Source organism: Elaeis guineensis, chromosome 10 (genome assembly GCF_000442705.2).
Source record: "Elaeis guineensis isolate ETL-2024a chromosome 10, EG11, whole genome shotgun sequence".
Classification (NCBI taxonomy): Eukaryota; Viridiplantae; Streptophyta; class Magnoliopsida; order Arecales; family Arecaceae; genus Elaeis; species Elaeis guineensis.
Window position 1 is genome coordinate 3103596 of NC_026002.2, and position 15005 is coordinate 3118600.

At 36.7% G+C, this 15005-nt stretch overlaps 1 protein-coding gene and 1 pseudogene across 2 annotated transcripts; both read right to left on the reverse strand.

Moving 5' to 3' along the window:
- Positions 1-1281: 1281 nt before the first annotated feature.
- On the reverse strand, positions 1282-6475 carry LOC105053190 (probable peroxygenase 5). 2 transcript variants are annotated; one of them, XR_003802009.2, is made up of 7 exons: positions 6283-6475; positions 6095-6208; positions 5852-5937; positions 4592-4686; positions 2223-2348; positions 1886-2097; positions 1282-1494 (listed from the first exon to the last, which is right to left on the reverse strand). XR_003802009.2 is itself a non-coding variant. In XM_010934268.3 (6 exons), the coding sequence occupies exons 1-6, from the start codon at positions 6413-6415 to the stop codon at positions 1938-1940; spliced, it is 714 nt and encodes a 237-aa protein (XP_010932570.1). In that variant the 5' UTR covers positions 6416-6475; the 3' UTR covers positions 1691-1937. The 2 variants fall into 2 exon arrangements, 1 of the variants encoding a protein (XP_010932570.1); XM_010934268.3 differs by lacking the exon at positions 1282-1494 and having other exon boundaries at positions 1691-2097.
- A 3178-nt stretch (positions 6476-9653) lies between these two features.
- Positions 9654-14725, reverse strand: LOC105053189 (1-aminocyclopropane-1-carboxylate oxidase homolog 4-like; annotated as a pseudogene).
- Between the last annotated feature and the right edge of the window lie 280 nt (positions 14726-15005).

Here is a 15005-nt window from a genome sequence, read left to right on the forward strand (position 1 = left end):
GCCATACTATTCTCTTGAACTTAGGCGGTCTTCTATCATGTATGCTATCTTTTTAGCATCTCTTTTTAACCATACTATTCTTTTGAACTCAGGCGGTCTTCTATCCTGTATGCTATCTTTTTAGCATCTCTTTTAAAATGCTTGCTTCTTTGTTCTGTCATGTGGCAGATATTGTGTTCCTTGACTACATCACACCCAACAACCACCCCTGGATCTAATATTTTGACACTGAGACCCCTTCAAGATTCAAGCTAGAGAGCAATAGAGGAAGAGATTTTGTGCTGAGACCTTCACCCTTTTTTTTTAGGATGATATGATAAAGTTCTTCCTATTAAAGATGTGATGCTGGATCTCCAGAACCACGTGAGCCAAACTATTTATCTTCCCCTGAATCAATTAGCAATAGGGGGTATGATCAAAGGAGAAAATTGCAATATTTTCCAAGGGGGATCGATAGAAGAGAATTTTACAAATCAACCACATTTCTAATGATGAATTCTTCTTTTTGAAAGGTAATATTACATATTGATAAATAACCATGTTACCTATTTTAACCTCTAGTATATATCTTCCTTACGTGGTCGTCATGAGACAAACCTAAAAGCTTCATGGGGTATCAAAAATAGAAAGTAAAAGAACAATGCTTGGTGGACCATTTTATATGACAAGTCCCAATGAACAACAGATGTGATACATACCTACCTTTCATCAATATGACATCAGTTGAGTTCAAAAACTAAAAAAAATTATTTAAATATTTTCATGAGACCTAGTTGATGCTATGCTAATAAAAGATACATGCGACTGCTCAAATGGAAATGGGCCTTGTCCAAAACTATGGTTTACCTAGGAATCGTCCATGGTGAAGCTTAGTCCAAATCTTATTAAAAATAAGGGAATTATTTTTGTTAGGGGATTTTCAGGTCTTCACCACTCATGCTAGATGTGTGTTACTTGGAAATTTTTTCATGGAAGGTTAACAACCACATATTCTTGATTCAGCCAAGTCCGGAGTCTAGATCTGAGAAAGATTCAGCTGGAGTCTATTAAATTTCTCTTCCCCATATTCTCTTTTAGATTAAATTTCTCTTGGGTTTAGAATGAGGTATTGTTCACCTTCAACCAACATATCAACATGATTTTTAGTAATAAGGGAAAGGTCATTAAGTTGTATGATGTAGGATTAAGAAATCAATTGAAATTTCTTTGAGAAATTAAACAAGGTCCACTGCCTTATCCGACCATTCCCTTCTCTATCCTATTCTTTTTCATCTTCATTTATTTTTCTTAAATAGAACAGTTGCAACAAGCTTAAAAATAGCTGAAAGATCTTTATATGCTCACTGCTTTTCTGTTTTTTGGCCCTTGCTGGAGACTAGTATCCGTAAAGCAATTTAAGCACTGTTTGGGGTTGATATAGAGGAAGCTTAAACTGCCTTGGCCTCATGGGAGCGCATTCAACAGGCAATCCAACCATCCATAGCAGAGTCGTTCCTTTTCCTCAGAAAAAAAAAAAGAAAAAAGAAAAAAGGAAAACTTTTTAGGATTCCAGCATTCCATATCACATGCTAGGACAAGAGCTTCTTAATGGATATTTATATTCCAGCAAGAGGGAAAAGATTTTGAGAGAATTGGATCAGATCCTTTTTGTCCCCTTTCCCATTAATTAATAAATTTTCACTTCATTAAATTAAATAAAAAACACTGTACATTCCGCTAATTTATTTTTTTTGGAGTCGTCAATTTACAAATATTACCAATAATATATAGATTTACATTTTACCCAAAAAAATACAGATTCACAAGGCTGACTACGTAATCAACATTCTGAAATATAATTCACATAACAACCTTATGTTTTTGAAGGGACACACAATAAGCTTACCAAATTGCATAGATCAGACTATCACACAATCCATTCTCCTATTAATCCACCATCATGCTTTCTTTGCTTTCTTTTGAGAAGACTCCCTGGCCTTCTCCATCTGAAGAAATAAGCTTCCATCATAGACAGCTCTCATGGTATCCTTGTGAAGCAATCCATCTTTATCCTTACAGAGGGCGTATAGGATCTTCCATTCTGCCCAGCTAGCAATCCTACAAAGAAGTCCCAATGTGAGGATGCTCACTGGACCACTGAGAATGAGCTTTCTTATTTACTTATAATTTGCCTAGCAGTCAGATTTGAATTTCTCATAGCTTTCCAAACTCAAATAACATACCATCCCCCGCAGTCTTTAGGAACTCGGTTCGCCTGAAGCATCTCCTTCAACTCTTTCGATGTCAATGCATTAGGATTGGTATGAGCATGCTTCTTAAATATCTCCTCAAATTTTTCAGGAACAAACCTGATATTTACATAAATCAAGTCAAATCAAAAATCTGAATTTTTTTAAAGGAAAAATGCAAATACCCAATTTTCAACATATCTAAGTAAGAAGAATAAAGAAACGTCATGATCAATTAGATGGGCAGGTAATTCCTGTAACAGTTCATCATGCTATCAGGCAGATCAAGAAAACAAGCTATAGACATTACTAGGTAAACCAACCATGTACCTTTCCAAACCGGACTTATCTGAACCTGTTGGCTCCCCTATCCTCAAGGGAGAGCTTCAGAGTTCGAGTCAGGATAGTGGCATAGCGCAACTCCGGAAGGTTGCATTACGTGCATACCCATCATAACACTCAGAGAATAAAAAGAAAAAGAAAAGAAAAGAAAAAAAAAGTTTGAATTATTAAGTTTTCTACCCAAGATCTTAGCCAATCATTATACTTGCAGATTTAGCATATTTCAAGGGGCAGTTGTATCTTATATCCCAAGAGAAGCCAACATTTGAAGAAGAATGGGACTCACTAATTGAAATCATATTTATAAAAATTGGACCTGCTGGACAAATGGAGCATCGCAGGAATTTTTGCAAGGGATATGTTTCTGACCTGATGAGATACAAATTCATAAAGTTTTAACTACTATAACTATGTTAGCCTTCCAACTAAGAAAAAGAGAAAAATAAAGAGGCTACTTTGAGAAGTAGAACATTACTGAGAGAAGCGTATGAGACAGCTCCGTTCTTAGAAGAACAGTACACTAAACGGTTCTGAGGACTTCCAGAAAGGATGACTTTTGGGCGTCAGTCATTCCAACATCTAACTTTCTTGTATTTGGTCAGAGGACCTTTTTTCATACACTAGATTTCTTTGTTGTTGCTGTGCTACATAAAAAAAAAATCTTTCTATAGTTATATTTTCTCTTTGCTCAACTAACGAAGAGTGGGTTATGCCCATAGACAAGCAAATTTGCCAAAGCATATAAATTTGGTATCTTATGCTTGCTTTTTTTTTGCTTTGCTGTTGTTCAAGTTATGCTATTCTTGGGTTGATATTTCACTGAGTAATAATGGCACAGTGGAATACATGTTGTGCATTCTGAGATATAAAACATAAACATAAGAGAATCTTTTGAGTCTAACCGTCCAAGTACTTCACATAGGAAAATAGTGGCTTCCTCAATCATCACTAAGCATGCCCATAATCACCATTGACTGACTGAACATAATTCAAACTCATTCAGATACACTACAAAATATCCATTTGTTTATCCTCAATTTATGCAATCACCATATACAGTCATCATCACCACTAATTGACTACAGTTTAGTTGACAACCTATACGATAGAGGCCATTTATAATATCAATTAGACAACCAAGACAGTTCGATTTAGCTCTTATTTGGAATCATATGGATGACAAAGGACTAACGAAGAAGAGTCAACTCTTCAGAAAAAGAGATTGGAAAGGAACCTAGGGAAAGAAAAGTGAAAATTATGAAGAAGGAAATGAGGGGTTCTTTTTAAGAGCATTTTTGTTGAAGATCTTCAAAAGGCCTTTTCTAATGGTAGTCACCTTTTTCTTGTTCACCAAAAGAAGGCATATCTATGCTGAAGGTGAGGCTTGCTCTCTTCAAGGGGTCTAAGATTGTAAGGAAGCTTCAATTTTCAGGTGAACCATCTCAAAAATCCTGTTCATATATATGTATCATAATTGTCAAGACTTGTCCATGTATTGTATTTTCCTTTTATTCTTTGATTGCACTACTATTGTCTTGTGTTTTGCAGCTTCAAGAGATACCTAAGTTATGAAAATACTTGCAAATATTCTCTTCCTACATGTGCACCTACTTAAAAGAAAAATTAGTAATAAAACATCCTCTATGAAGGCAAACCCTTAATAGTCATGTTTATAGACTCCAAATTCTCTGTTTCCAGATATTTTCTATGAAGTTTCAAATGATGCTATACATTTATTTTTTCCTTTGATTTTGTCTCAAGATGAAGAGTTGGTTCAAAATGTAAACATATATTTAAACAGAAATATAGTTATATTAAATTTTTAATTTCATATTTAGTATGTATAAAAAATTATCTTGCATTTCTGTAGATATTACAAAATTTTTGTTGGAATCAGTTTGTTTCTCAAATATCAAAGACAAAATGTTAATGATTCCTACAACTCTAAAATATCCAAGTAAATTTTGTGAACGATTTTACAATGTAGTAATTATAGAAATAAAAATATATATGACGCTTACCTCCCCTCATTATCATAGACGCCCGAATCACTTCCATGTTTGCCTTTATGGATGTTCTTTACATGAATAGGGAGAAGGGGTGAAGGTATTTTTCCCTATACAGATGTCAACAAAAAGGCACAATAAAAGGTGTGACAAAGGACACCAAACATGCTGCAAATTAAGCTTTACAAATTTCCAGTAGATCCATAAGGAAAATAACTATTAATTTAAAAAGGAATCATGAAGTAACTATGTGTTTGAAAGATGATCCTCAATTCATGAAATGAAATGAAATGAGAAAGCAACTAATCAAGTGCTTAAGACCTTCTGACATATTAAAACCCAAGATTTTTCATTCAATCTTTTTCAAACCTTGATCATTCTACAGTGCACAGATCAAAAAGATGACTTGACCCAAACCGAAAAAATCCAGCTTGTCAAGGGCTAATTCCAATATTTGGATATAAATTTTATCTAAAAGAGGACTTGTACTCACGGGAAAATTCATAAAACTGACACCAAACGAGGCTTGCTTGTTGTATATTCCAATATGCAGGATTCTCGTACAACCCATCCGATATGAAGTTCTGCTTATTGCAGACAGGATTGGACGTGCATCACATATTCTAGAGTTTATTTACGGTAAAGATGGCAATGCTCAGCCATTTAATCCGTTTAATTTGTTTCAACCTATTGTCAATCGAACTAGACTACCAATTTGATAAAATAGTGAAGTTGGGACGTGGATTTTTGATCCATTTAATAAACTGATCGGATTCAAGTTAATAGATTTTTGATTTGTCATGTGTCGATTCCCATTCATAGCTTGCTCGGCCCAATCCGACCGCCATCCCTAATTTATGGCTAAATTATAGTTTGGTGTTGCCCATGCAAGATCAAATGAGTTCCAGTTATATCTTTCACGATCTTCTTTTGCAAGATGAGCCGTTGGATCATATTTTGCACAGCTTTTAAGACATTCCAATCTTGTCTTTCCATCCAAATATCATAAAAATTGATGTTATACTTTGAAAGTTGTACAAAATGTAATCCAACGGTTCATCTTGCGAGATCAACCCGAACCCCTATCATGTGTCCGGAGGCATCAAAACAAAGTTAATATTAACAAAGTCCTCCACAGCAATGGCAAGTGAAGTGGTAAAGACAAAACCACTCACCAACGGTGACGACATCCATCAAGTATCCAGCACCGTTAACAAAAAAAGAAAAGGTAGGTGCAAAAAAAAGCGAAAACAAAGAACTAAAAACACAACATACTGTGCGAGTTTTGGGGCCGATGAAGCCGTTAATCACGACGGCGCTCACGGTGGAGAGGGCAACGCCGCACCCAATCGCACGGAACCCTAACAAATTAAAAATAAATAAAACAAACATATTGATACGACATATAGCTTGGCCGATTAATTATTACGCGTAGAAGAAGTAAATAATAATAAAAAATAATAATGTTGCCAATCATAAATAAATAAATAAAGATCGGAGATACGAGAAGAAAAAGACCTCGGAAGGTCTCCCATGGATAGATGATGCCGTCCTTGTTCCGATCGAAGAAGACGACGTGCTTCTGGAGCGCAGTCAGGTCGCCGCTGCTTATCTCCCCCTCCTCCTCACTCCCTGATCACGAGAAACCCAAGCTACTAAACACAACCATATCAACAAAAGAAGCCAGTAGAAGAAAGGGATCGCACCATAAGAAGTGGACGATGAGGACGACATTGTAGAAAGAGAGAACAAAAGAAACCAGTGGAGTTGGCCTTGCCCTGGCGCTGCCCTCTTTAAGAACGAAGAGAGTGGAGGAGGGGGAATGGCTTTTGCTTTCATTCTGGGGAGGGAATCGCGTCACATCCGACGGCACCTTGCCTTCTTTCCGTAATCGGTTTCACACTGATCGGAAGCCATCACAGGGTCCGAGTTGTCGTCACCTCCCTTCGCGGGGACCACCGCACAGATCTCCAAGTGACCGGTGGATGATCCCGCGTGCAGCTGTCAGGCCAGGAACAGTGCGGAGTCTTTTCTGGGGCTCGCCCCGATCGACACGTGCCAAACAAAGTGATTCTCTACTTGCCACGTTCGGAGGCTTCCGTAAGATGGTAGTGGCCTTGAGAGAGCTTGTGGGCCATGGGTAATGTGAATGCCCGTCAACGTCAGTTGTTGCTGCAGCGTCTTTAGCTGTCCCGAAGACAGCAGTGGTGGAAGCCATGCTTTTTCGTTTTCTTTAATAAAAGGAGGAGCTTGAAGCTTATATTAAAGAGGAAAAAAAGTGTTTACAATACCACACAAAAGAAAGAACCAAAGATGGTACATAAAGTACAAAGGAAAGTAGCGAGGGGTAACACACAATAAGAAAACCATGCTTTCGACGAGGCGACAGCGGATTGGCTTGGAAACCAAGAGTTGGAGATGCGGGAAACGCGTGGTTGTAATTTCAGAGAAGAATCTGATGGCTCCAAGAAAAGTAATCATTACTACCGCTGTCTGAAAATTATTTATAAGGATTGCAGAAAAAAAATAAATTTTATTATATTTTTATTGATAAAAAAATATTTTAACAAATAATATTGAAAATAATTATTATATTTAATTGAAAGTATTTTATACGAGAATAAGTCAAATTTACAACAATATCCTTAGATAAATAATTTATATAATAACATTTTTCTTCTTTATATCTTTGTTGGCTAGACCTTTAATATTGAATATTTCAAATAATGAAATATATTTATATGAGTTAATAAATATTATTTAAAATTAATTATATATTTGTTAAAAAATATATTTCTTGCTATAAATAAATTTTAGTATATTTATCTATATCGATGAATTTATTAATTATTAATAAATCTTAGGTTACATTTATTGGAAAAATTATTTGAAAAATAATATTGAAAAAAGATTATTATATTTAGTTGGAGGTATTTTGTATGGTAATAAGTCAAATTTTCAACAATACCCTTAGATAAATAATTTATGTAATAATATTTTTCTTGTCAGCTCATTTGTTGGCCAAATATGACCTATTTATATAGACACCGGTAATATTGATTATTTCAAATAGTAATATTTATATGAGTTAATAAATAATTTTTAACTAATTATATATTTATTAAAAAATATATATCTTATTATAAATAAATTTAGTATATTTTGGTATAGAAATAAATATATTAATTATTAATAAATCCTATGTTAGATTTATTGATAATTTGTTAATTGTTTACAAATATGATTAATCGATACATTAAGATATCTATAACATATTAATATAATATAATATATAATTAATATTAATTATATTAATAGAATTTCTATAAAATTATTATGATATACGTGATAATATTTCTATAAAAAAAAAAAGATATTTTCAGATTTCTGCCACTAGAGAATCCAATATGGGAAAATAAATGCCACCTCCATAATGGTATTAGATTTATCTTATCCTTCAAAAAAAAAGATATGGGATCCGTCATTTATTTTACCATCTCTTATTTTTACTTTTCATATAAAATATGATAATTTGATATGAAATTTTTTTTTTATACTAGATTATGCCCGATCAAATGGATCCTAAAGAAACTATACTTGGATAATCCATTCTACCTGCCCCAACGGCGGTGTTAAAAAGTTTATCTGCCATGTACTATGTGAGGATTAGTATAGTTTACCAAAATAGTAGGTGCAACAATGTAATATGTAGTGCAATACATACAAGATGTGATCCTCCTGTAAAACACCAAATCTCTATGTGACATATGGGAGTGGAGATTTTTTTTTTTAATGATTGTATGAGAGTGGAGTTTTTTGCCACCTAGGTTGCACATTAAAGCATTTTTCTTTTACTTCGTTAGCTTCTAGGATTCTCGGCCTTGTTGTTTTTGTTGAAACAATAGAAACGATCCACCTACTCTGTACTCATCTTCCCTTCGCAACATAATGTTTTGATTATTGCCTTGAAGAATCTGGTCTCTATATATGTTGAAATTCATACTTTAATTATTCACTTTTGTATTTAAATGTGAAGGCCATGGACAATGGATCTCATCTTTTTGTATTTAAATATGAAGACTATGGTCTTCGTCTATAGCAGATCTAACACTTCAGTTATTTACTTGTACATTTAAGTATAAGACGTGTGAATCCATGAGGTGTCAATTTTCCTGATAGGCTAACTGTTTATTCTTTTCCTTTCGAAAAGAGACTCATCTGCATTATGATTACCTAAATCTAAATACTTGGAATGCATCATTTCCTGGCTGCTAAGCAGAGGGTTGGGACCATCAGAATAAGCATGAATTTACAAGAACAACATACATTTGTTATTTTATAACTTGGCATAACCATCTGTCAGCAGCTACTCAGTGTCAAGTGCTTGTTTAAGCTATCCAATACTTATAGAGATGCATGTGCTATTTTATTGCGCTGATGATAGTCTTGTTATATTTTCTTTTCAAGACTGGATTGGCCTTGTGCCATGAGTACCTTAGCAAGTTTGCCATGTGGAGGTCGAGGGGCTTTCTTTAAAATGCTTCCCAGAGAAAGAGCATAATTGGCTCTTAAATGATTTGTAATGCAAATCAATGATAGTATGATAATTATTTCCAATGAAAATCCACATTGTTAATTATAATCTTCACTATTGAAATATATTAGAAATAAAAAATAATTTATTTTAGAAGTCTCTTGCTTATGCATTAGGTTGGCATGAAACAAAATGCAGTAATATAATCAGTGAAAACCCCATTGGTGGTCTCAGATCACACTGGTTTACCCAATCATGCAGATGGATAAGAAATCTATTTTTCAAAAATTTGAAACTAATTTTCAACTCATATTCTGGAAGTTAGTGATCAAGCTAATACTTGCCTCACCAACAATTAAGGGATGAAATAACAATTTCCACCTAAAAAGATGTAATCTGTCCTTCAGATATAGCTGACTATCTGTGTTTAAGAATCTTCCAACGAACAAACAGCCTTCATTATTACATTTTTGAAAAAAGAGACACTTCAACCTATGATAGATATTGAAGGTGGCATGTACAGGAAACCCAACAGAAGCATGATAGATGCTAAAGGTAGCATGTATAGGAAACACAACAGAAGCATACTGTACTTGTTTGTGCCACTTTCTAATAGTAAACATGAGTCCATTTTAAAGGTTGCATAACACATTATACCCTTTTTGAACCGAAGTCATGGCTATTTAAGTACATTTCCTCATGGGCCACACATCTTTCTATGACTTAAAGTGGTCAATCAAGGATTTACTAGCTAGTTGTTTCCCGAAGAAGGTTCTCATGAACTCTGATATTGTGAAATTTCGATAACGTGATGGTTTTTCCGGAGACACCAACTCCTGTAAGGGCCCATAAAAATCAGACTCCCCCCTCTTCCCAGGGTTGAAGAAAACAGCGATTGAAACCCTTGCTTCTTGATGAGAATTGGCCACCACCCGATGTTCCACACTCTTATATTCATCGTTGGAGATCATCTGTTGAAAAATAAAATGTACATATTAAAAACTTTGAAAAAAAATTAAATTTAGCAGTAACAAAACATTTCAGAAATTTTTCAGAGATGAACATGGGAGTCTCAAAACAAAGATGTAGTTGTACTCTCGCCTCCCTCTTAGTGCACTCCAAGGATACAAAATCGTTCCAAATAGATTTCTTCCCTCTACCACACTGTACTCTTTTATTGGCTAACCCATTTAAAATGTGAAAAAAGATTCAATGTTATAGCCTTCTAAGCAGATCCAAAACATAAAACATTACAAGACACCCTTGGAAATTTCTAATAGAATGAATGCATGTTACTGGTAAAGGGGGAAACAAGAACAATAATAGCTTCCGGCTTAACTCTCCAATATGTTTAATCGCTTAGAATTCCTGTAAAGAATTTGTCTGTCAAGTACTGCTAGAATCTGTTTAGGTGGAGAGAGTTGAAAGTTATGGGCAAGTTCTTTTCACAAAAATCAATAAAAAAATAAAGCTATACAAAGAGCCATAATTTTCTCAAATGGTGCTAAAACTTTCCATTTGTTCAAGGAAACGAAGAGGACGACAAGTGGATCAACCTAATCCCTTAATGCACAAGCCAATCTATCTATGTGTAATTCTAAATATCTAACTGCAATTAAATAAGAGAAATTTCTCAATATTGTTGACTTTCACTTTCTTCTTCTTTATTAAATTGATTTTTCTTTCATAACACAGAGTTAGCTGCAAGGAAGTAGAAGAAAAAAAACAGGGAACATGAAAAAAATAAAAAGATGAGTTTTTAAGAAAAGAGAATATTTGATTTTTCAGCTATTTGGTTTGATGTGAATGGAAAGAGAAACATTTCTCCCTTGCTGCTTGGACATGAAGAGGCACATAGTTACATGAAAGGTTAAAAAGATACGAACTTAGTCCAATAATAATACAAATATCGTTAGTACAAAATAGAAGATAACAGATGACACAGTTGTAGGGAAAACAAACTATATTCAAACCCTATTCCTGTGAATGGTAAGTCTGGTTTTACGTTTGCTCTCACTAGGTCTTTTCATCTAGTGTCATGAAGAAATATAGATTCCCAGTATCTTATCACAGTTCATGGAATACTGATTGAGTTTATTAAGTCAAAATAACAAAAATGAAATTAAATTCCACAAACAATTACTTTGTGAAGTAATATTGTTATTTTGTATGATCTTTAAGTTTCTTTCTGATGACTGATTGTGCTATCATAACTTCATAAGACTATCATAAAATATTATAAAATTTAGCTTTTGAAATTTGGAAATGGCCTTTAACAGTTTCTGACAAAGTCATCATGTGCTACAGTTGCCTTACTAAAACCTTGCTCTGGAGTTGCTTAAAAATTTAAGTTTACAATTTTTTTTATAAAAATAAATAATTTTTTTCCCAAAATAAAATAAGCATCAGGAAATTAATTAAATTCCTCTTAGATGGCATCCAGTGTATGCTAAGTCAAAAGATCAGACATTGCTCAAAAGATTGAAAATGTTTTTCAACACAAAATGGATTCACAAACACCTACATCTATCTTGAACTATGGCTGCACCTAACCCAACTTATTCAAATAGCTAGAACTGCAAATCTGAGAATTATTTGTTCAAACCCACGTCGCTAAACATTTTGTGTGTGCATGTGCAAGTGTCCATGTGTTTGTGTGTCTGTGCATGTATTGCACGGAGGAGGGGCACAATTGTATCTGCATCAAAATATGTTCTTGAACTATGTCCTGAACACACTGTGAAGTGCACCACTCATACTACCTACAACAAAAATATGTTTGAATTTCTCAAAATCACCTTGCAAGGAGTCCAACAACATCGCTCCACCTTAGGATGATGGTGCCAAACCAACTCACTTGAGAGTTGGTTTTCTCTCTAAAAGTGCTTTAACCGTCTAAAAAAAAAAAGACAAAGGCCAAACAATGGTTCCATAAAGATGCTCTTTGAAAAGCTCTTTCTCAAAGCAAGGCTGGATTAGACAATCTAGAGATTTCCTCAAGTTTACCTTTACTGCTACTCCTAATTAGCAGGTGAAGAAATCTTGGGTATCTATTGCTAAAGGTGAGAGGAAAGAAAGACGAGAAGCCGAAAGAGTTCTTAAAAAGAGATAGCAAGGCTTAAAGAAAGTTCATCAAAGCACAACCTTTCCTAGAGAAGATTTAGAAGTTGAAGGGAAGGCTTGGAGACTTCTATCATGAGGAAATTCTTGGGCAGAAGATCCTCCTTTGACTTCTTAAAGAAAAACATTCTTAGCTTGATAATGAGGTTAAGGTATTCATGATGGCTAATGGTTCCTTCCTTTTCCTTTTCAAATCCCAAAGCAAATATGATCAAAATACTGATGCATAGGTCATGGACTCTGGGGAGTCAAAGTCTTACTCCAGATAGACTTGGATCAAATTTCCCAAACTTCCAATAGGACATGGTGTCGGAAATTTGTTCTCTTGGTTGCTACAACGGCAGGTATTCCACTTTTTCTTTACAACTACACTGAGAGGCTCCTCAACAAAGAAAGCTGAGAGCTTGTGCAATTATTGTGTGACCCATATATTTAGGAATTTATATGAGTTAATTACTCCTTGAATCTGGTTTCACATTAATTGGTTGGACTTATTCAGCCATGATTTAAGGGAGTCTGAGATAATGGTTATAATATGTTAAACACAAAAACAGTCCTAATCCTTGTAAATTTCAGCACAGAAAGCTCTATCTCTATTACTCATTATTTTGGCACTCATCCACAAACTGCACACCAATTACCCCATGGCTTCAGCATTCTCGGATTCTTTCAAGTCCCTACAGAAATAATCTCCCATGAGGCCATGTCAAAGGTGCATTTTGATGAGGAAGTACATAGCTTTTGTGTGGTTGGGCCAACTCCATATCATCCATAGCATGTTGAAATGGGTTTGGATATAGTATTTTTGGGCAAGCACGGGTTGGGCTGACTATTTGTTTTGATGTCTAGCAGCACATAAGATGCCCAAGACAACCTATGACACAAATTAACCAATCCAATCTGCATCCTTGCATTTAACTATGCATGAATGAACTATATGTTAAAGTTTTATCTCTCTTTTTTTGTTGATTATAGTAGTAGGATGGATAAAATAGCTAGGTCATACCTCGATTTGCTAAAGTTACATTTGTCAAATTATATATTGAGCAGAAGATAAATAAGTTATGAAATTAATGGTTTAACACAAATTAATAGGCTAACCCTGACACAGAAATCAGCATCGAGTCAAATGTTTTGGATTAAGTTTATTCATGTTAACTGGGGTTAATAGGATCATCATGTTCGAGTAACACAACGCTCCTGTTTCGTTTATTAAATGGGATTGCACATCTTAGATCATGTCACTTAGTAAACAGTAGGCGTTTTGTTTTAAGTGACAGTTGCTAAAACGATGATGTAGGGGATATTTTGAACACTTTTTATGATGCAAGTTGTATGATGAGTAACAATTCCTAGCACAATCAAGGTTAGATTGGACAAGCACTAAATCACCAGTAGGCTCCAGTGATCCACCATCACATTCTAGCTGCTTGGCCATAGGGCCATACAGTGCTAGCCTAACAAATTCTCAAGTAGCTTAATAAATAATTTCATCAAACAATAAAGCCATCTAATCACCATCATCATATGATAATATTGTGCAACGTGTGAAAAAAGTCAAGACCATACCTGTAAAAGATCCCCAACGTTGATCACCAGAGCCCCGGGCAGAGGCTTCACGTCCACCCAATAACACTCCCCATCCTCCCCCTTCCTCTTGACCTGCAGTCCACCGATATGATCCTGTACCAGCACCGTCAAAACCCCGGGATCCGTGTGATCCGCGATCCCCACCGTCAGATCCGGCTCGGGGCAGGGCGGATAGTAGTGGCACACCATGGTCTTCCCCTCGAGACACGTCATCGCCTCGAACCGCCCCGGCCCCAATCCAAGCCCCTCTGCCATCATCCCCAACACCGCCCGCCCCACCTCGGTCACGTGCTCGTCCCACGCCAACAGCTCCGCCCGGCACGCCGCCGGGATCCGGTCCAGCTCCGGCCGGGCGGGCCCCATCATCACCTGGACTGTGTCCCGCCAGCTCGCCGCCGACGAGCGGTAGAGGTCCACGTTCGAGGAGTAGGACACGCCGCCGGCCGGGGAGCGGGAGTAGTACTTCGATCGCTCGGCGGGAGGCAGCTCGTGGAAGGATCGGACGGCGGCGATGGTCCGGTCGAGGACCGGGAGGGAGATGCCGTGGTTGGTGATCTGGAAGAAGCCCCAGTCGCGGGAGGCCGCGCGGATGAGATCGACGGCGCGGGGGCGGGGGAGGGAGAGATCGATGGTGGGGATGGAGAGGTCGTCAGGGTAGGCGGCGGGGACGGCCGAGGGGCGGAGGTCGGGTGGCGGAAGATGGGGGGGATGGTGGTGACGCCGGACTCGACGAGGCCACGGACGCCGGTCTTGGACTCGTCGAATTCCTTCAGCGCCGCGAGCCGGTCGTAGCCCTCGCCGTTGCCATCGCCGATGTCGCCTTCCTTCACTTGGTATCGGACTTTCGGTTCGATCTCTTCCTTCTGACCGACGTGGAAAAGGGAAAGGGACGGACAATCGACCATTGCTTGGAAACCGTACCAGGATGATGACCAGCTTCGAGTTGAATATTTCGTGCGAAGGAATGATCGTTGACCGTTGGGTCGCATCATTCACTGATCGTAAAGCAAGATGAAAGCCCTCGTATCCACCTGTACAGGTCTGGACTCTGGAGGCCTCTACTGCATGATCCGATGGTGCATTCGTGCGAAGAAATATGAATCCTTCTTTCGCCCAAAAGATACAACCTCAGTCCCTAACAAATAAAATATGTGAACATATGTTTTCACCCTTTGCCTTTGCTTA